Source organism: Ranitomeya variabilis, chromosome 6, assembly GCF_051348905.1.
Source record: "Ranitomeya variabilis isolate aRanVar5 chromosome 6, aRanVar5.hap1, whole genome shotgun sequence".
Taxonomy (NCBI): Eukaryota; Metazoa; Chordata; class Amphibia; order Anura; family Dendrobatidae; genus Ranitomeya; species Ranitomeya variabilis.
The window spans coordinates 407,550,576-407,573,879 of NC_135237.1; the positions used below are offsets into that span (position 1 = coordinate 407,550,576).

Sequence of the window (23,304 nt, forward strand, 5' to 3'; positions counted from 1 at the left end):
AAAGCTGGCAAGAAAAAGCAGGAGAGCGATTTGTTCTCGTGTACGACTTTCAGTCTGTAGCAGTTTCTTTAGTTCTCCTTTGCACACACTGCTACTTGTTTTTTAAAGCAGCACGCCAACATTTCAGCGCTGGAGTGGTGCCACTAATGTGCTCACCAGCCGCTGTCTTCTGCTGTTCCTGGCGCCACTCTGGGCCTGCACCGTCATCTTGTGACCGCCACTTCTAACTGACCGGAAGTCACAAGCTCTCCATGCAGGCCTACTATATCCTTCTTCTGGTCCTCAGACTTGCATTGAGCTGTGACTTCCAGCTCGCACAGCAAACACTGGAGAAATCTGGGAAGTCACAACCCGCAGAAGACCAACCACAGCAGAGCCGATAACAGATGAATACGGCGGCTGCTAAGTATATGACTAAGGGCAGGAAACTTAGATTAGTTGCATCACTCTATAAAAAAAAACCACTGCAGTTGGGATTGACACTTTGTTTCGTTTTTTTTGTTTGTTTGGTTTTTTTTTCTTGGACATGTACATCTTTTGTGGCCTGAAAATGTAAGGGATATGTGCCATCTTCGTGGTATGCTGCATTTTGGATCAACCCCAAAATTTTACAAAAAAACCTCACAGGAAACAAAGTTTCTTGAACACAGCCTATACAGTATTTTGCTAAAAATCGTAAAGTAACATCTCGTTATCCTATATTTGACCAAAAGGAAAACAAAAAAGTAGCCCATTGATCAAATTTCAGTTTTTGTCTTTTTGCAAATATAAGGATGGAGATTTCTCAAACTTCTGCTTCCGTGCAAAATAGACATCACAGATGCCATCCGGACAATGGCCAGGATTTTCACAGACTCAGACTTGCATTGAGAAGTTTGATGTGTGACTCTAATGATAAACAGACTATTTATTCGGACTCCCATGACAGCACTACGAGAGAGGGGATCCGCCCTTAAGGAACAGGAAACCTACAGATACAAAAGGGCGGCACCTCTCCCATGCATCAGTTGGTTTCCTGTTCCTGAAGGGACTGGATTCCTACAGAAGTTTTTTCTACGGGTTTCCAGGCCGGCCGGACCGAATCTGGTAGCGAGGGGGTCTCCTACCTCGGCCGGTGCGAGTACCTGATGTGGTCACGGTGGCCCTGGCAGGGCGGCACGGCAGTGACTAAAACAGCAGGGAAGCGGTCGCCAGGGGGTGTCCGGTCTCCAGGTGCCAGCGTATGGTAAGTATAAATCCCCTCGTGTGCTGTGGGTCTCCCTGCGTGTGGGGGCGGGGGCAGTGTCCTGGAGGCGCCGACCGGAGTTCAGCTGGCCGGCCTCGGCGTCCCACGATGGCTGCAGCGCTGACAGGAAGCGCTGTAAGCTGTGGTGACGTCGGTAGGCGGAGCCAACGACGACTTCCGGGTCGCGGAGCTCCTGCGCATGCGCGGGGGCTCCAAGATGGCGGCGCCCACCGGGATTTCATGCCGCTCTCCCTCAGAACGCCGGAGGATCCCCCACAGCTGCGGCAAGGCGGGGAAATCATTTTTTAACGCTGAGCAGGTGTGCTGTCCGAAGGAGGGGCTTTTATAAGGAAGCTCCAGCGGCGTGTTCCTGGCTTCTGGCTCCAGTTTACTGAAGATGGCGTCTGATCAGGATCAGCAGATTGCACTGATGGAAGAAGCATCCCAGAAGCCTAAGGAGAAGGAACACGAAAAAAGGAGCGATAGTTCAGGCCGCAGAAGCTCCTCCAGACAGGGGTCTGGAGTGTCAGCCAAGAAGAATCCCCCTCGTACTTCGGTATCTCTCTGGGTGTGGGCAGCCACTGGTAAGTGATCTCCGAGAAAGTTCACTTAATGACTAGTGTCCCCTCATATGTTTTATGCAGGGAAGGAAAAATGTCAGTAAGACGAAGCATAGGGAGTGTGCCATCTGCGCGGTTCCCTTGCCCGACTCACACCCTAAAAAACTATGTGACCCCTGTATCCAGCAGACGGTGAGGTCCTGGAAGGAGGGGAGGGGGTATGGCATGTAGTTCTTATACACTAGTCTGCCTTACTTATCCCCTTAGGTAGCGGAAGAATCCTCTTCTATTGCGGCCAGTCTAAAGGAGATGGTTAGAATGGAGGTCAGACAGTCCATTAAGAACCTTTCACAGACAGGAGGCTCTAAGCAGAGAGCTCAGTTGACGTCTGATTCATCTGTGGATAAGGAAAGCGAAGAATCGGACGATTCAGCAGCATCATCCTCCTCCTCGGAAGAAGACGCTGCTCGGTTTTGCTTACCCTTGGAGAGAGTAGACAAATTAATAAAGACAATCAGAGGCACAATGGGTATAGTAGAACCCAAGCCTCAACTCTCTAAAGAACAAATGATGTTCAGCGGCTTAGAACAGAGAAAGCGCAGAGTTTTTCCCCTGAATGAAAAGATACAGGAACTTAACAGGGAGTGGAGAAAACCAGAAAGGAAAGGCTCCTTACCACCTGCGCAAAAGCGTAGATACCCTTTTGATGACCCAGCAGTAGGTAACTGGGAAAAGGCCCCGAAACTGGATGCGGCAATTGCCAAGGTAGCAAAGCGTTCCTCTCTCCCGTTTGAAGACATGGGAACGCTTAAGGACCCCCTAGATAGGAAAGTGGATACCTTCCTAAAGGGGACCTGGGAAATGGCAGCCGGCTCCTTAAGACCTGCGGTGGCGTCAACCTGCACGGCAAGGTCGATGATGGTTTGGCTGGACCAGTTAGAGACCCAATTAAAACAGGGGGCCTCCAGAGACTCTATTCTAGCAGCATTGCCGGTAATCCAGGAGGGGGCAGCTTTTTTATCGGACGCTTCAATTGACTCTGTTAAGTTGGCAGCTAGAGCAGCAGGGCTTTCTAATGCTGCAAGGAGAGCCCTATGGTTGAAATGCTGGCCTGGGGATATGCAGGCAAAAGCAAAGCTCTGCGCTATCCCTTGTAAAGGCGAGTATTTATTCGGGCCTACCCTGGATGAACTCCTGGAGAAGGCAGGAGACGATAAGAAAAAGTTTCCCAATACCGTCAATGCATACCGTCGTCCCTTCTACAAAAGAAGGTTCAATCGGGGAGGGAAGCGCGCCTTCTCACCGGGCAGAGATCGGTCCAGATGGGATGATAAGCGAAAACGAGGTACAGGTCTCATGTTTCGCCGTAACCCGACGGAAAACAAGAAACAAGAACAATGACTAGCAATCCCAGTGGGAGGGAGACTGCTGCATTTCTCAGCAGCATGGTCAGAAATCACAAACAGCGTTTGGATAAAAAACACTGTTTCCCATGGTCTCAAACTTGAATTTGTCCAGGCTCCACGGGACAAGTTCAAGCTAACACCCTGGCGCTCATCTCCCACTGAACAACTTGCCCTGGAAGAGGAAGTGAGGACTCTTTGTTCAAAAAATGTGTTGGTGGAAGTACCATATTCTCAGACAGGAAAGGGGTTTTACTCCCCCCTCTTCCTAATCCAAAAACCAGATAATACTTATAGAACCATTATTAATCTTAAGGGTCTCAATAAGTTTCTGGTAAAGCATACTTTCAAAATGGAGTCCATCAATTCTGCAATAAAAATGCTCTTTGAAAATTGTTTTATGGTAGTGGTGGATTTGAAAGATGCCTACTATCATGTACCCATTCATACTGATTTTCAACAATACCTGAGAGTAGCACTGATAATGGAGGGTAGGATTCAACATTTTCAGTTTAGGGCACTCCCCTTTGGGATAACCTCTGCTCCTAGAGTGTTCACTAAAATAATCGCAGAGGTCATGGCACATTTAAGGGAGTCAAATGTCCTTATAATCCCCTACTTAGACGATTTTCTCATTGTCGGGAACTCAGTGGATCACTGTCTGTCACAATGGGAAATTACTAAAGCTAAACTAGAACGTCTAGGTTGGATCATAAACTTCGAAAAATCTAAATTACAGCCTCTAAATATGCAAAAATTCCTGGGGTTAATTTTGAATTCAGTAACACAGCAGTGTCTTCTCCCCGGGGAAAAAATAGCGCTAATCCAGAGTTACGTGTTAAAAGCAATTAAATCACCCTCTATGACACTTAGGCAAGCAATGTCCCTACTGGGGTCACTCACATCTTGCATCCCCGCTGTTAAGTGGGCTCAGTTACACACCAGATCCCTGCAAAAAGAGGTTTTATTCCATGACAGAGCCCTAAACGGCGTATTAAATGGGAAATTAACGTTGGGGCCTATAACACTGAACTCCCTCAGGTGGTGGTTAGACATACAGAATTTGTCAGCAGGGGTGCCCTGGATAGTAAATGTCACCCAAGTAATAACCACAGATGCCAGCTCTTCGGGGTGGGGAGCTTATATGGGGGACATGGTGGTTCAGGGACAATGGGAACCCTTCACAACATTCTCATCCAATCAGAGGGAATTGTTGGCAATTGAATTGGCTGTTAAAGAATTCCTCATATATCTACAGGGCCAGCACATCAGAATTCTGTCGGACAACAGAGTGGCAGTCGCCTACATAAACCGGCAAGGGGGAACACGGTCCGAGACTTTAATGCAGATCACGGATCGCTTGTTCCAGGTGGCAGAGCTCAATTTTCAATCTTTGACAGCTCTCCACATCAAAGGAAAGGAAAATATAACAGCGGATTTCCTAAGTCGAAACACGCTAAGACAAGGAGAATGGTCTCTCAACAAGGATGTTTTCAACTGTATCAGCCACAGATGGGGTCAACCAGTGGTGGACCTGTTCGCCACCAGAGACAACAGGAAAGTAAAACTCTTTTGCTCTCTGAATCCCAGGGAAAATCCCCTGGCGGTGGACGCTTTTCTAATAAAATGGGATTTTCCGCTGGCTTATGCCTTCCCACCACTGAATCTAATTCCTCTAGTGGTGAGAAAAATCAGAGAGGATCGAGCAAAAGTCATCCTTATTGCCCCCTTTTGGCCCAGAAGAACCTGGTTTGCCTGGCTCAGGACGATGTCGGTATCGGATCCCTGGGTACTGCCAGACATCCCGAATTTACTCTCTCAGGGACCAATCTCCCATCCACAAGTGGCAGCGCTCCGTTTAACGGCGTGGAGTTTGAACGGTCACTGTTAATAGATAAAGGCTTCTCTCCGAACCTGGTAGAAACGCTCCTAAAGAGTAGAAAGCAAATAACTACCAAAATCTACTCTAGAACTTGGAGGAAGTTCTTGTCCGTTTCTAAATTTAATATCCAAGAAGGGGTGCCAATACAACAAATCTTAGAGTTTCTACAAAAGGGGTTTGAGCTAAAACTCTCTACTAGTACCCTTAGAGTACAGGTCTCAGCTCTGGGTGCCCTGTTTTCCTGTAATGTAGCTAACAACTATTGGATAGCGAGGTTTATGAAGGCAGTCTGTAGAACTAGACCAGTGTATAAAGATAGATCAGTTCCGTGGGATTTAAATTTAGTTCTATCCTCACTAACAAAACCCCCCTTTGAACCTCTACACGAGGCCTCGATTAAAATGCTGACTCTTAAAACTGCCTTCCTAATTGCCATAACCTCAGCTCGCAGGGTAGGGGATATCCAGGCACTTTCCAGGCTTCCCCCATATACAGAGTTCCTGTCTGACAGAGTAGTCCTTAGACCAGACCCAGTATATCTACCAAAGGTAGCAACAAGGTTTCATAGGTCGCAGGAAATAGTTTTACCATCTTTTGTTCCTAATCCATCCAATCCTAAAGAGCAGGAGCTTCATACGCTAGACGTTAGGAGATCTCTCCTACAGTATATCTCAGTCACCAATAGTTGGAAGAAGGATGAGGCACTGCTTCTTTCCTTCCAAGGTCCAAACAAAGGATGTAGAGTGTCAAAATATTTACTGGCTAGATGGATTAGGGAAACTATTTCTATGGCTTATACAGCGGGTGGGGGACCAGCTCCGCAGAATCTAAAGGCACATTCCACCCGAGCCATGGCGTCATCCTGGGCGGAAAGATCTGGAGTGTCGGTGGAACAAATATGTAAGGCGGCCACTTGGTCATCCCCTTCCACGTTCTTTAAGCACTATCGGTTGGATTTGGGGTCCTCCTCTGATCTCACCTTCGGGTTAAGGGTGCTGCAGGCTATAGTCCCTCCCTAAGGTAGCTTACATCTCTGTAAATCTCTCGTAGTGCTGTCATGGGAGTCCGAATAAAGCATTAAGCTACTTACGGGTAGCGGCATTTTTCGGAGGCCCATGACAGCACCCTTAGTTCCCGCCCTATTCACTTGGGGGTTGCACTTCCTGATATGTATATAGTGTGATATATAGATCTCACGTATGGTGTCTAGTTATAGGTTAATAAAATATTTCTGTTTCAAAATGTATATAATGTATATTTGTATGCCACTAACCGCGGTAGTCCTCTCAAGGCTCTGAAATACAACTGATGCATGGGAGAGGTGCCGCCCTTTTGTATCTGTAGGTTTCCTGTTCCTTAAGGGCGGATCCCCTCTCTCTTAGTGCTGTCATGGGCCTCCGAAAAATGCCGCTACCCGTAAGTAGCTTAATGCTTTTTTTGCAGGGAAGGAAGGGGGGGGGTGTTGGTTGACAACGACCTCTGGTCTGCAAAATAGACATGTTAACAGCCCTTGTAGATTAATGGGTACAATTATGATGGAAGTTAAGGGTACTTATTCCTCAGCGCCGCTTTTTAATGGCGCTGAGAAATAAGGGTATAGCGACCCCAGCGTCAGAAAATCTCTGGGGTCTCTGCTACTGGGCGTAGCCAAGACCCCAGAGGAGATGATTCGGGTCGGTTTTTACCGTCCCTAGTCTCGTGATCACCGTTATTCACGGAATAACGGCGATCACAAAAAAAAAAAATTCCCATTCATTTCTCTCTCCTCTGATATGATCTAGCATACCAGAGGAGAGAGAAATTGGGTCCTTTGAGCCCTCTTTCCCCCCGGTATCCCTGGACACTCCAGCTTCATCCCCTGGCATGTTTTTCCTATAGGGTCTATCAAATTGATCAAAATGAACCAATCACAGTGATCAATGTTAAAGGGGGCTTTAATTTACTTTTTTTTTTTTTTATCTCCCACTTAGTTAGGATAAAATAAAAAATGTATTTCCATTAGGGTTGGGGTTAGGGATAGAGTTAGGCCGGCGTCACACTCAGCGTAGGGAAATACGGTCCGTATTTTACGGCCGTAATACGCAGTAATTTTCCCAAAACACTGTTCCGTATTCAATGCGAGGATGCGATTTTTATGGACAAATGTATCCGTGTGGCATCCGTATGGCGATTTTTTTTGCGCAGGCTTGCAAAATGGACAAATCATGTATCGATCGGCTAAAATATTCCTAAAATATATATATAGCATTTTCAAAAAAGTTCCCAGGCTCGAGTTCATATGAGTTCATCCAGCAGAGGGTGCATCACCGCGACTCGAGGTAACTATAGGACATTCCCCTGCATTCCATTCATTCACCAAATTTTACAGACAGGAGCACAGCTGCATTAGCAGAGCTCCTGGGTGCAAAATGATTTAACGCCTTCAGATGGATTTACAGCGTGGGACAAGACTGATCGACGGAAGGTATGGAATATTGTTGTTTGTTTTGTTTAACTTTATTCCAGATGACAAGGGTCTTCAGGTGGATTGAGAGTATAATAAAATATTAAAACACCCTATGTCTTTATTTCATTAAAATACTTTATAATAAGGTGTTTTATTAACCATTTCATACTATTGGATTAATAATGGATAGGTGTCATAATTGACGCCTCTCCATTATTAACCTGGCTTTGTCACCTTACAATAGCAAGGTGACATTAACCCTTCATTACCCCATATCCCACCGCTACACGGGAGTGGGAAGAGAGGCTAAGTGCCAGAATAGGCGCATCTTCCAGATGTGCCTTTTCTGAGGTGGCTGGGGGCAGAGGTTTTTAGCCGGGGGGGGGGTCCTATAACCATGGTACCTCCCTAGGCTATTATAATATCTGCTCTCAGTCACTGGCTTTCCCACTCTGGCGGAGAAAATAGCACGGGAGCCCACACCAATTTTTTTCCGGGATTTAACCCTTAATTTAATAGCTAGAGCTTCAAAATTTTACACACAGACACTTGTTACATTACTAAAGAGGAATATGTAATAAATAAAGGGATATGATATGGTTTACTGTATGTAAACCATGTGTAATATCCTGTCGGATTTGTGAAGGAGATATATATATATATATATATGACATGACAAACGCAGCATGCTGCGATTTTCTACGGTCGTATAATACGGATCAGCAAAATACGTCAGATAGGAGCAGGGCCATAGAGAATCATGGTACCGTATGCAATCCTTTTTTTTTTTTTTTCGCCTCAAATACGTCCGTAAAACACGCCAGCCTTATAATTGAGGGATTCCACTGTTTAGGTACATCAGGGGGTCTCCAAACACGACATGGCGCCCACCATTGATTCCAGCCAATTTTGTGTTCAATAAGTCAATTGGTGCTCCCTCCCTTCTGAGCCCTGCCATGCGCCCAAACAGTGGCTTTCCCCCGCATACGAGGTATCAGCATACTCAAGAGAAACTGCACAACAAATTTTCTGGTTCATTTTGTCCTGTTACCCTTGTGAAAATAAAAAAAAGTTTGGGTCTAAAGTAATTTGTGAAAAAAGTTAAAATAGAATTAGTCTTACCGGTAATTCGGTTTCTAGGAACCTTCCATGACAGCAGTATCAGAGGATGTCTCCCCGCCCTAATGGGGACAGGAAACACAAAGAGGTTAAATACCCCTCCCCTTCCTGCAACCACCAGTGTTTTTTCTGGACACAGTAGCATGTATAGTTACCACTCAACAAGTGCAGGAATCATCCAATAAGAATATCAGCGCTGTTGTGGAAGGTTCCTAGAAACCGAATTACCGGTAAGACTAATTCTATTTTCTCCAGTCACTTTCCACGGCATCACTATGCAGTACCTCTTCATGCCCCATAGGGGACAGGAAAAACACTGGTGGTTGTAGGAAGGGGAGGGGTATTTAACCTCTTTGTTTTGCCTGTCCCCCATTAGGGCGGGGAAACATCCTCCGACACTTTTGGGTATTTTCTGTTATATTGACCCCCAAACGTACTTCAAATGTGATGTGGTCCCTAAAAACAAATGGTTTTTTAAATTTTGTTGGAAAAATGAGAAATCGCTGGTCAACTTTTAACCCTTATAACGTCCTAACGAAAAAAAAATATTTCCAAAATTGTGCTGTTGTAAAGTAGACGTGGGAAATGTTATTTATGAAATATTTTGTGTGACATAGCTCTCTGATTTAAGGGCACAAAAATTAAGATTGAAAATTGCACAATTTTCCAAATTTTTGCCAAATTTCCGTTTTTTTCATAAATGAACCCAAGTCATATCGAAACATTTTTACCACTAACATGAAGTACGATATGTCCCGAAAAAATAATCTCAATCAGTGGAATCCATTGAAGCGTTCCAGAGCTATAACCTTAAAGTGAAAGTGGTCAGAATTGTAAAAATTGACTCGGTCACTAAGGGGTTAAGCTGTGTGGTTTTGTTTACTTGCAGGGATTGTTTATCACCAGGAGCTCATCATTGCTGGACACAAACTCCTGGCAGACTCCCCCTCCTGTGATAAGTACCTCACTAGCTATAGCCATGTACACACAGCATAGTTCTGCTGCTTTCCGAGCTCTGCTGCATTGCTAAATCCAAAAAGCTGAGGGTATGTGCACACATTGCAGATTTGCCTGTGGAATTTTCTATGCAGATTCATCCTCTTGGCAGAAAACGCAGGTGCGGATTTTCATGCGTTTTTTTAAAGCAGATTTGTATGCGTTTTTGAAAGTTAAATAAAGATCTATAATTGAACAAAAAAAAAAATTGTGATGTAATTTCTTGTCCAATCTCTTCATTTACATACTCCATTGTAGAATGTTTACACACACAGATATAGATCTATAGACAGATAGATCTATAAATAGATAATACCAAGCCTGATGTTTAGTAATAAACATAATAAAATGGTACATAAAGAGTTAAAGACACACAATCTGCATTATTAAATGCAATATCTGTTTAATTGAAAAAAAATGGCGTGGACTCCCGCGCAATTTTCTGCGCCAGAGAGGGAAAGCTGACAGCCGGGGGCCGATGTTTATAAGCTGGGAAGGGGTTAATACCCATGGATCTTCCCAAGCTATGAATATCAGCCCACAGCTGTATATTTAGCCTTTACTGGCTATTAAAATAGGTTGACCCCCCCCCCCCCCCCCAAAAGAAAATGACGACGTGGGGTCCCCCTATAATTTATAGCCAAAAGGTTATGCCGATAGCTGCGGGGTGATATTTATAGCCTAGAGAGGGGCCATGGATATTGGCTCCCCCGGCTACAAATACCATCTCTTAACCGCCCCAGAAATGGTGCATCTGTAAGATGCGCCAATTCCGGCACTTAGCCGCTCTCTTCCCACTGCCCTTAGCGGTGGCATATGGGGTAATAAGGGGTTAATGTCACCTTTGTATTGTGAGGTGACAATCAAGCCCAGTTAATAATGGAGAGGCGTCAATAAGACACCTATCCATTATTAATCCTCTAGTAGTGAAAGTTTATAAAAAGAGACACAGCCCGGAAAAAGTATTTTAATATTCTTAATTTCACCATACTTACAACCATGCCTAATTCCCCGAAGCCATCGATCACCTGCAAAAAATAATAAACCAACCGTATACTCCCTGGTCCGACGCAGTCCAATTAATGAGTGTCCCACGACGACCTCCCCTATAGAACAGTGACATCAGGTGATGTCACTGCTCTATAGGGCCTCCCAGTGACACACTGACAGGAGACACTGGCTCCTGCAGTGCATCACTGAAGAGGTTACCTTAGTTCATTCTCTCACTTTACGGCAATACTGTGTGGGAATTTTCTCACACAGCGTTGCCGGTGAGAGAATGAACTTGAGTGACTACTTCTCTCCCGGCAGCGGCGGAGGATTACCTCCGCCTGTCAGTTCATCGCGGGGCCTCTGTAGAGCGCTGACATCACCCGATGTCACTATTCTACATGGGAGATTATCGTGGGACACATTATTAACTGGACTACGGCGGAAAGGTAACTATAGGTTGGTTTATTATGTTCTCTTTATTACAGGTGAATCGAGGGCTTCGGGGACTAGGTGATTGGTAAGTATGTACTCTTATGTGTTGTGTGTTATGTGTATATACTGTATAGGTGGTTTGTTCTGTATTATTTATTTTTTACTACTGAACACAGCCATTGTCTGATGGGACTACTTTCCCTTCATCGGCAATGCTGTCACTGTGAGCATTCATTGCCGGATGGGAGCACTAGTCTAATCAGACAATGGATGCTTACACAGACACAGGGACACCCGCACAGGGACGCACATAGCTTTGCCCACACACTCCCACCTCCTGATCTGCAGTGTTTCATCCGCAGCAATACCGCAGATCTTTTTTACATCTGTGGTTTTGCTGCGGATGTGCCTGACACAATGGAAGTCAATGGGTGCAGAAATGCTGCAGATCCGCCAAAAGAATTGACATGCTGCAGGAAAAAAAAAAGCCGCGATTCCGCGCGTTTTTTCCGCAGCATGTGCAGAACAAATGTCAATTTCACAGACTAACATTGGCTGTGCATTACACTGCAGATTTGATGCAAATCCGTGCGACCAAAAATGCATCAAAATCCACAACTTCTGCACATAGCCTGAATGTGTCAGAATAGTTCGCCTGAATGTGTCAGAATAGTTCGCAATGTAAGGAGAGGACCTGGTGAGTAGGAGAAGCAGAGACCATTCCTACCCCCCAAAACAGCCGTTAATTTCAGGGTTGGGGCTGGTCTCTGTTCTCCCTGCTCACACTCTCCTTACAACTGATGTGTGGTTTCATGGTGGGGGCAAAGGCTGCAGCAGCTGAGCCCTGACTTGTTTTTTTGCTCATGTTTAATGTATTTGTCTATATTTGCCCCCTTTTTCACATGTAAAGCACCATGGAAGAAATGGCGCTATAAAAATGTATAATAATAATGTCTCCTTAGTGTATTCCAGCATGCACTTGGGGGGGGGGTTCTCAAACTAAATGTCATCAAATTAGTAGTAAAAACTAAAAAAAGTAAAGAGGCAACGATGGGGACTAAGTATGTTATTACATTAGACATTTAGGACTAACTCCATGGTAGTTTCGGACCACCTCTTTAGGGTTACAGCGGATTTAAGGCTACACTTGACCCGATACCACCTGTAAAGCCCTAAACACTTTTCAGAAGGCCGCCATAAAAACACCAAAAATCGATACGTGATTGTGCGCTATTGTGATGTTTCTATGCTAGTAAAGTGTAAATTACAACATAAATATCACATCTCAGTGTGAGCACCCCAGCATGGCAGCAGCAGCTTTAGCGCGGCTATTAGCAGTAAATGTGCTGCCAGTGTACCAGCACCTCTGCAGTGTGTGGGAGGAAAGAATGGACCCCGGGGGATTTCCCAGCCTCACTTGTACAGAGAGACAGCGCTGTGTGCACACTGCCGATTGGCTGCGTGTTACATGAGCACAGCTCCCATACACAATACATGCAAGGGAGAGGGTTACCCATTTACATACAGCGTGTGTGTATATAATCATGAGAAGTAGGTGGTGTATTGATCAGACTCAGGAGCTCCAAACATGGCATGTGCCTGCTTTCCTCGTTCAGGAGGATGGTTTTTCTGTTAGTCCCAGTACGTACTATAGATAATTAACTCAGCAATATTCTTTTCTACATAGACCAGCCCTCATCCTTTAAAAAAAAAAAAAAAAAAAAAAAAGTGCATTCTGTTTTTTTGTGTGTGTTTATTGATTAGAATAGGTCATGAAACAGCAGGCAGCTCCTGCACCTGTCTGCAATGAGACCTGCAAAGTGACAGCTATCTAACGTGGATTAATAAAAATAAAAAAAAATTGGTCTTCCTGATCAATCACTGTTAATTATCCTGCACAGTGAACACTATACCTCAACATTCGAGAACTGCTGTGGGGTTTTTTAATACACAAACTTTAATGTATACAGAGAGCACGATCAGATACCCCAGGTGTACACTCTAGAGTCGTACTTATGGAGCACAAAGCACAGGCAACATTTGCTTCCTTCCCCTACTCTCCCTGATTATTGTACTCCATGTCCCCTCCTGCTTTCCCTAATTATTGTACTCCATGTCCCCTCCTGATTTCCCTGATTATTGTACTCCATGTCCCCTCCTGCTTCCTGCTCTCCCTGATTATTGTACTACTATTGTACTACACGTCCCCTCCCATTTTCTGCTTTCCTTGATTGTACTTCATGTCCCCTCCTATTCTCCCTGATCATTATACTCCACGTCCCATCCTGCTCTCCCAGATCATTATACTCCACGTCCCATCCTGTTCTCCCAGATCATTATACTCCACGTCCCATCCTGCTCTCCCAGATCATTATACTCCACGTCCCATCCTGTTCTCCCTGATTATTGTACTCCACGTCCCATCCTGCTCTCCCAGATCATTATACTCCACGTCCCATCCTGTTCTCCCAGATCATTATACTCCACGTCCCATCCTGTTCTCCCTGATTATTGTACTCCACGTCCCATCCTGCTCTCCCAGATCATTATACTCCACGTCCCATCCTGTTCTCCCTGATTATTGTACTCCACGTCCCATCCTGCTCTCCCAGATCATTATACTCCACGTCCCATCCTGTTCTCCCTGATTATTATACTCCACGTCCCATCCTGTTCTCCCAGATCATTATACTTCACGTCCCATCCTGCTCTCCCAGATCATTATACTCCACGTCCCATCCTGTTCTCCCTGATTATTGTACTCCACGTCCCATCCTGCTCTCCCAGATCATTATACTCCACGTCCCATCCTGCTCTCCCAGATCATTATACTCCACGTCCCATCCTGTTCTCCCAGATCATTATACTCCACGTCCCATCCTGTTCTCCCTGATTATTATACTCCACGTCCCATCCTGTTCTCCCTGATCATTATTACTCCACGTCCCATCCTATTCTCCCTGATCATTATACTCCACGTCCCCTCCTGCTCTCCCAGATCATTATACTCCACGTCCCATCCTGTTCTCCCTGATCATTATACTCCACGTCCCATCCTGTTCTCCCAGATCATTATACTCCACGTCCCATCCTGCTCTCCCAGATCATTATACTCCACGTCCCATCCTGCTCTCCCTGATCATTATACTCCACGTCCCATCCTGCTCTCCCAGATCATTATACTCCACGTCCCATCCTGTTCTCCCTGATTATTGTACTCCACGTCCCATCCTGCTCTCCCAGATCATTATACTCCACGTCCCATCCTGTTCTCCCAGATCATTATACTCCACGTCCCATCCTGTTCTCCCTGATTATTGTACTCCACGTCCCATCCTGCTCTCCCAGATCATTATACTCCACGTCCCATCCTGTTCTCCCAGATCATTATACTCCACGTCCCATCCTGTTCTCCCAGATCATTATACTCCACGTCCCATCCTGCTCTCCCAGATCATTATACTCCACGTCCCATCCTGTTCTCCCTGATTATTGTACTCCACGTCCCATCCTGCTCTCCCAGATCATTATACTCCACGTCCCATCCTGCTCTCCCAGATCATTATACTCCACGTCCCATCCTGTTCTCCCAGATCATTATACTCCACGTCCCATCCTGTTCTCCCTGATTATTATACTCCACGTCCCATCCTGTTCTCCCTGATCATTATTACTCCACGTCCCATCCTGTTCTCCCTGATCATTATTACTCCACGTCCCATCCTGTTCTCCCTGATCATTATACTCCACGTCCCATCCTGTTCTCCCAGATCATTATACTCCACGTCCCATCCTGCTCTCCCAGATCATTATACTCCACGTCCCATCCTGTTCTCCCTGATTATTGTACTCCACGTCCCATCCTGCTCTCCCAGATCATTATACTCCACGTCCCATCCTGCTCTCCCAGATCATTATACTCCACGTCCCATCCTGTTCTCCCAGATCATTATACTCCACGTCCCATCCTGTTCTCCCTGATTATTATACTCCACGTCCCATCCTGTTCTCCCTGATCATTATTACTCCACGTCCCATCCTGTTCTCCCTGATCATTATTACTCCACGTCCCATCCTGTTCTCCCTGATCATTATTACTCCACGTCCCATCCTGTTCTCCCTGATCATTATTACTCCATGTCCCATCCTGTTCTCCCTGATCATTATTACTCCACGTCCCATCCTGTTCTCCCTGATCATTATACTCCACGTCCCATCCTGTTCTCCCTGATCATTATACTCCACGTCCCATCCTGTTCTCCCTGATCATTATACTCCACGTCCCATCCTGTTCTCCCTGATTATTGTACTCCACGTCCCATCCTGCTCTCCCAGATCATTATACTCCACGTCCCATCCTGTTCTCCCTGATTATTGTACTCCACGTCCCATCCTGCTCTCCCAGATCATTATACTCCACGTCCCATCCTGTTCTCCCTGATCATTATACTCCACGTCCCATCCTGCTCTCCCAGATCATTATACTCCACGTCCCATCCTGTTCTCCCTGATCATTATACTCCACGTCCCATCCTGCTCTCCCAGATCATTATACTCCACGTCCCATCCTGTTCTCCCTGATCATTATACTCCACGTCCCATCCTGTTCTCCCAGATCATTATACTCCACGTCCCATCCTGTTCTCCCTGATTATTATACTCCACGTCCCATCCTGTTCTCCCTGATCATTATTACTCCACGTCCCATCCTGTTCTCCCTGATCATTATACTCCACATCCCCTCCTGCTCTCCCTGATTATGTGTAAATGTTCCCTTTGCTGCAGATATTGAAATCTCATCCTCAGCTAGTAAATGGTCTCAAACATCATATCACCTATTCTCCTCAAAGGTTGGATAACCCTTATAAATAAAATAGACCATAATCACAAAGTGAGTGCAAGAAGTATATGGTTCCATAACATAAATTTATTAATGTTTAGTTTTGCAAATAGATACATTTATTCTATTGTATACAGATCAGAGGTCTGCCCTAACACCAAAACCAGGTCCTGGCGGGGGTCCGGTCAGAGAGGTTAGTCCTCCAGAGGGCTCACATGAGAACCTGCCATTTCTGTAAAGAAAAAAAACAATACCAAATAAGCCACTATACAGTCTAGGTGTGGATGTATGTAAAAGCTACAATATCTTATTATAACTCATTCGCTGTGAAATGTGCAGCAGTGGAGGATTATCCATCCAGACCTCAACAGTCCAGGATACAGCAGTGTTCATACGTTAACACTTATTCCCTAGGCACACCTATTCACAAAAGAAATATTATACACTTTTCTCCTTAACTTTTCAATACTAATGCTGGGGGGTCCGGCATTTAAATAAAGTAATAAACATAGCCCCTCCCATTTGTCAGCATGTAATTAGTATTGAATGGGTTAAACGCGACCATAGGCAGGAAACTAGGTCTTTTGGCTTCAGTACATACCATGGCTAATGTTGCCAGCAAAAAGAAAGGTAGAGTTGGAAGAACAGGACTAAAAGGACCACGAAAATGAAGATTTACTCAACACTTTGTGGAAGTCTATGGTGACTGGAACAAATTATGGGTTGTGCACGAAAAAGACAAAATACGTAAAATAGAATAGAGACCTCCAGGGTCATCGTGTCCAGGATTCACTAAACCATCTCGGATGTCTGTCCAGCCTCTGTTTGAAGACTTCCATTGAAGGAGAACTCACCACCTCTCGTGACAGCCTGTTCCACTCATTAACCATCCTCACTGTCAAACAGGTTTTTTTCTAATATCTAATCTATATCTTCTCCCTTTCAGTTTCATTCTATTGATTCTAGTGTTTCCATGTGCAAATTAAAAAAAAATTATATACACATACATACTGTTCTTACAGACCCCTTTCTACCCCTGTTCTAGTGCTGGATGGGACCACGGTTAGTCTCCGTACTTGCCGTTTTGGCAGTGGTGAAAGATGCCTGCACTGTGTCCAATGCTACCAGCACTGGAGGAGCGGCGGTGCTGATCAGCGAGTATACTTTATTTTAGCATTTTCTACCATTTAGGGATTTTTTTTTTTTTTTCATTTCAAATTCAGTGATTGAAAACTTTTAAGACTCTAGTGCTGAGAGTAGAACAGAAATTCACTTTGGCGCTTGCCATCTCATATCTTCAGTTTCCATAATGTAGAGAAAACATCGCCAACAGATGAGCTGGTTCCACTGCACCAATCCACTGGAGCAGAAGACTGGGCATGACATCTCGCACATGATAGGGGCAATACTGTATATTAAGTATCGAGTAGACAAAGAGAAATGCTCTAAGGGGGAAAGTGTATAATATGTCTAAATAAACTTACAGCAGATCACCGCTCCTTTGTAACTAAAATTGGTTACAGTCGCCCAATTCAGCATCTTTTTCAGTTTCAGCGTGGGTGCTCCTACACACAGGATCAGTACAAACTTTATGGGGATAGAGCAATGCTGGTCCGACCGCTGGGACCTCTAGTGATCCTGAAATCAGGGGCTCTGCAGCTCTTACTCCACTGCATTCATTGTCTATCGGACTGCTGGAAAAAGGCAATATATATTCAGCATTCCCATAGACAGTGAAACAAGCAGCGCTCTGCCTTGTTCTCAGTATTACACCCCCGATCTCAGGGTTGCTGGGGATCCCAGCAGTCTAACCCCAATGACCAGGAAATTGATTTTAGTTTTTTGGGAATAACCCTTTATTAGGAGCATTCTATCCCAGCACAACATGCATATGGACAGCAGCACATCTCCTGTTTATCAGCTGCAGGCTCACTGGGGTAGATGTTGGTAAGATTGGTGATTATGTGTAAATGGCCTTTGAAGTCATAAAACATTTGTCCCCACCTAGGCTTGGAACCAGCAGGAGCTGATGAAGCCTGATCCCCATCTCCATTTCCTATTTTGGGAGGATAACAGTCTCCTACTAAAGGCCCCGTCACACATAGCGAGATCGCTAGCGAGATCGCTGCTGAGTCACAAGTTTTGTGACGCAACAGCGACCTCAGTAGCGATCTCGCTATGTGTGACACGTACCAGCGACCCGGCCCCTGCTGCGAGATCGCTGGTCGTGTCGGAATGGCCTGGGCCGTTTTTTGGTCGTTGAGGTCCCGCTGACATCGCTGAATCGGTGTGTGTGACACGGATTCAGCGATGTCTTCACTGGTAACCAGGGTAAACATCGGGTTACTAAGCACAGGGCCGCGCTTAGTAACCCGATGTTTAGCCTGGTTACCAGCGTAAATGTAAAAAAAACCAAACAGGACATACTCACCATCTGATGTCCGTCAGGTCCCTTGCCGTCTGCTTCCCACACTGACTGAGCGCCGCAAAGTGAAAGTACAGCACAGCGGTGACGTCACCGCTGCGCTCTGCTCTCACTGTACGGCGGCACTCAGTCAGAGCAGGAAGCAGACGGCAAGGGACCTGACGGACATTAGATGGTGAGTATGTACTGTTTGTTTTTTTTGGTAACCAGGGTAAACATCGGGTTACTAAGCGCGGCCCTGCGCTTAGTAACCCAATGTTTACCCTGGTTACCCGGGTGCTGCAGGGGGACTTCGGCATCGTTGAAGACAGTTTCAACGATGCCGAAGTCGTTCCCCTGATCGTTGGTCGCTGGAGAGAGCTGTCTGTGTGACAGCTCCCCAGCGACCACACAACGACTTACCAACGATCACGGCCAGGTCGTATCGCTGGTCGTGATCGTTGGTAAATCGCTATGTGTGACGGGGCCTTAAGAATGTGAGACTCATTAACACTTGAGTCCCTGCAGCTTAGTTCATTAACACATGAATATCCAATGCCAGTATCAAACGTTCATGTCTTAATCAGCCTATTAAGATGGATGTCCTGGTCATACAAGTCACAATTAGAATAAAATGAAGACATTATTAGTACAGAATGATATTGGTAGAATTTTGCTGACTACCTACTAAAACTTCAAGCTAATCCATAGATACAGGAGGATACAATGAACAGCAAATGCATAAAATGTTAGGATACAGCCACATATCTGTTACCTTGGTCCAGGATTAGGAACATTCCCAGCCTTTAGGTCATCAATGATACTTTCGATATCCTTTGGCAACAAATCTTCCTGCAAGATTGGTAGACACATCAATATGGTCCACAAAAAGGCAACATTCACTTATATTTCACAGATCTTAAAAAAAGGAGCATACTATTCAATATACATAAAAACATAGTAGTTGCACTTCTGTACTGTATTTCTCAGAGCAAAAACTGTCAGATTTTTATACCGGTATTTTACCTTAGAAAATATCTAGATGGCGACATAGTGACCCTTCTATGGACACAAATCTGTTGGCTAAAATAATGTACTAAACATCCTTTAAGAAAATCTGTCACCAGGTTTATGCTCCTGAATCAGAGGACAGCATAACACAGGGAGAGATCCCACCAATGTGTCATTTAGGCTACTTTCACACTAGTCCGTCGGTACGGGCCGTCGCAAACCGTCGGCCGACGTACCGACAGACTGTGTTAATTATGCACAATGGGGGCAGCGGATGCAGTTTTTCAACGCATCCGCTGCCCCACTGTAAGGTCCGGGGAGGAGGGGGCGGAGTTTCGGCCACACATGTGCGGTCGGAAATGGCAGACACGACGCACAAAAAAGTTACATGTAACTTTTTGTGCCAACGGTCCGCCAAAACACGACGCAACCGTCGCACGACGGTTGCGACGTGTGGCACTCCGTCGCAATGCGTCGCTATATGTAAGTCTATGGAGAAAAAACGCATCCTGCGGGCAACTTTGCAGGATGCGTTTTTTCTACATAACGACGCATTGCGACATGCGTCGTACGACGCTAGTGTGAAAGTAGCCTTACTGGGCTTCTTGCTGTAGTTCTGATGAAAGTGATTACAGTAGCTCTTTCTAACCCATATTATTCATGTACAGATTGCTGACTACACCGTGCATTGTAGGAGGCTCAGAATGGTGGACGGTGATAGCCAGAGCACATTAATACCGAGGATTACATAGCGGGAGCTAATTAGTGGGAAGACTAGAAGAATTTCAGCAGATGAAGTGTTTACCAACATTACTGTAAGGGTACCGTCACACAGTGCCATTTTCATCGCTACGACGGCACGATCCGTGACGTCGCAGCGTCGTATGATTATCGCTCCAGCGTCGTAGACTGCGGTCACACTTTGCAATCACGGCGCTGGAGCGATGCCGAAGTCCCCGGGTAACCAGGGTAAACATCGGGTTACTAAGCGCAGGGCCGCGCTTAGTAACCCGATGTTTACCCTGGTTACCAGCGTAAACGTAAAAAAAACAAACAGTACATACTCACATTCCGGTGTCTGTCCCCCGGCGTTCTGCTTCTCTGCACTGTGTAAGCCCCATAGCCGGAAAGCAGAGCGGTGACGTCACCGCTGAGCTCGCTTTCCGGCCGGCAGGCGCTCACAGTGCAGAGAAGCTGAGACGCCGGAGGACAGACACCGGAATGTGAGTATGTACTGTTTGTTTTTTTTACGTTTACGCTGGTAACCAGGGTAAACATCGGGTTACTAAGCGCAGCCCTGCGCTTAGTTACCCGATGTTTACCCTGGTTACAAGCGAACACATCGCTGGATCGGTGTCACACACAACGATCCAGCGATGTCAGCGGGTGATCAAGCAACGAAAGAAAGTTCCAAACGATCTGCTACGACGTACGATTCTCAGCGTGATGTCTGATCGCAGTAGCGTGTCAGACACAGCGATATCGTAACGATATCGCTAGAACGTCACGAATCATGCCGTCGTAGCGATGAAAATTTCACTGTGTGACGGTACCCTAAGAATCAGGCTTTCTGCCCCTAATTTATGTTGCCCTCAGATGGGACAGCAAAAACCTGGTGATTAGAGTGCCTTTAAAGATAAGCTGTCAGCAGAATTTATCACTATAAATTAAAGTAATGCAAAAAAGGGCATTTTACAATGATTAAATTGATCATTTGTTTGTTTTTTTTAATCATGGTTTTAAGTTTTCTGATGGCGTCTTCAGTGCATCAGGGTGGGCCTGGGGTCTCCGGCTCCGGCCTACCTCATCAGAGGAAAACTTTGAACCATGATTAAAAAACAACCACTTATCAGGTTCCTTCAACAAAGGTATCAATTTAATCAGTGTAATAGTGCCATTATGGCCATACCTTTTATTTTATAGTGATAAATCGTGCCAGCAGGTTCCCTGTAAAGTATTGCTTTAGCGTTTGTTTTTTTTAGCAATGGAGCGGTGCTACTAAACTAAGGTCGCTGCTCCTTTTCTTATACTTACCCACCGCTGTCTTCACCTTTTTTCGGCTTCGCTCCTCTCACACAGCGTCATCTTGTGACTGCAACTTCTGACTGGCCAGAAGTCATAAGCTACGTCACAACCTCTTAATGCAAAGTTTATGAGAGCCAGAAGAAGAGTCTCGTAGACTTGTATTGAGTTGTGACCTTGGGCTCACTTCAGCGAGCAGCCGGCAGGTCACAAACTGCCGGAGACCTATAGGAGCAGAGGCGATAGAAGGGGAAGATGGTGGAGGGTAAGTGCAGGTGCTTCTCACAAAATTAGAATATCAAAAAGTTAATTTATTTCAGTTCTTCAATCCAAAAAGTGAAACTCCTATATTATATAGAGTCATTACAAACAGTGATCTATTTCAAGTGTTTATTTCAGTTAATGTTGAAGATTACGGCTCACAGCCAATGAGAACCAAATAGTCATTATCTCAGTAAATCAGATTAATTAACAAAAAACACTGGCAAAGGCTTCCTAAGCGTTTAAAAAGGTCCCTTAGTCTGTTTCAGTAGGCTCCACAATCATGGGGAAGACTGCTGACTTTGACAGATGTCCAGAAGGTAGTCATTGACACACTCCTCAAGGAAAGTAAATTTTGCATTTCATTTGGAAATCAAGGTCCCAGAGTCTGGAGGAAGAGTGGAGAGGCACACAATCCAAGCTGCTTGTGGTTTAGTGTGATGTTTTCAAAATCAGTGATATTTTGGGGAGCCATGTCATCTGCTGGTGTAGGTCCAGTGTGTTTTATCAAGACCAAAGTCATCACAGCCCCTCTACCAGGAAATTTTACAGCACTTCATGCTTCCCCTCTGCCGACAATCTTTTTGGAGATGGAAATGTCATTCTCCAGCAGGACTTGGAACCTGTCCATACTGCCAAAAGTACCAATACCTGGTTTACAAACAACAGTATCACTGTGCTTGATTGGCCAGCAAACTAGCTTGACCTTAACACATAGAGAAAATATGGGAAATTGTCATGAGGAAGATGAAAGACACCAAACTGAACAATGCAGACGAGCTGATTCTGCTATCAAAGCAACCTGGGCTTCCATAACACCTCAGCAGTGCCACAGGCTGATCGCCTCCATGCCACGTTGCATTGCTGCAGTAATTGATGCAAAAGGAGCCTCAACCAAGTACTGAGTGCATTTACTGAACATACATATCAGTAGCCAAACATTTTGGATTTTAAAATAATTTTTCAAGCTGGTGTTATAAAGTGTACTAATTTACTGAGATAATGACTTTTGGGTTTTCATTGGCTGTAAGCCATAATCCTCAACATTAACAGAAATAAACACTTGAAATAGATCACTCTGTAATGACTCTATATAATGTACGAGTTTCACTTTTTGTATTGAAGAACTGAAATAAATTAACTTTTTGATGATATTCTAACTTTGTGGGAAGCACCTGTATAAGACTAAATACAAGGACCTTACATTGGAAGCAATACTCCAGCGCTGCAATAAAACACACACACACACACACACACACACACACACACACACACATTTTTTTTTATATATTCCTAAAAATGTGAAACTCAATTACAGTGTCAAAAAAGGAGTATCTAACTCAGCTTCTTGATGTAAGCTAGCTAAATCTACCAAAGGGTGTTAATAAGGCATCTTTTAGAAAAACCTAAAGCACCTGGCACATACTACTGTAAAGTAGTACAGCCATCTTGTAAATTTGTGCTCTTTACTGTAATTTGAGTAGATGGCACAGCCCCAAAGCTTGCAGTACCATTCTCCAACCGTGACAATGTATAGCGCTGGGTCACGTTCAATCAGTTGATCAGCAGTGCTGCATAAAGTTGGATTCCACCACTCTAATATTGATGACCTATCTAATGCTAGCCTTTAACCCCTCTACTGCAATGACACTACATTCAGCATTCTATGGCATTCCTAGCTATCATGCATTAATACCTTAGGTATCATAG

General features: G+C 45.0%; 1 protein-coding gene across 1 annotated transcript in view; it reads right to left on the reverse strand.

Moving 5' to 3' along the window:
* Positions 1-15,963: 15,963 nt before the first annotated feature.
* NDUFV2 (NADH:ubiquinone oxidoreductase core subunit V2) overlaps positions 15,964-23,304 on the reverse strand; it is a 42,029-nt gene continuing 34,688 nt past the window's right edge. The window contains exons 7-8 of the mRNA XM_077270214.1: positions 19,076-19,152; positions 15,964-16,128 (exon numbers count right to left, since the gene is read on the reverse strand). Coding sequence (XP_077126329.1) covers positions 16,035-16,128; positions 19,076-19,152 — 171 coding nt within the window. The 3' untranslated portion in view covers positions 15,964-16,034. The remainder of the gene's footprint in view (positions 16,129-19,075; positions 19,153-23,304) is intronic.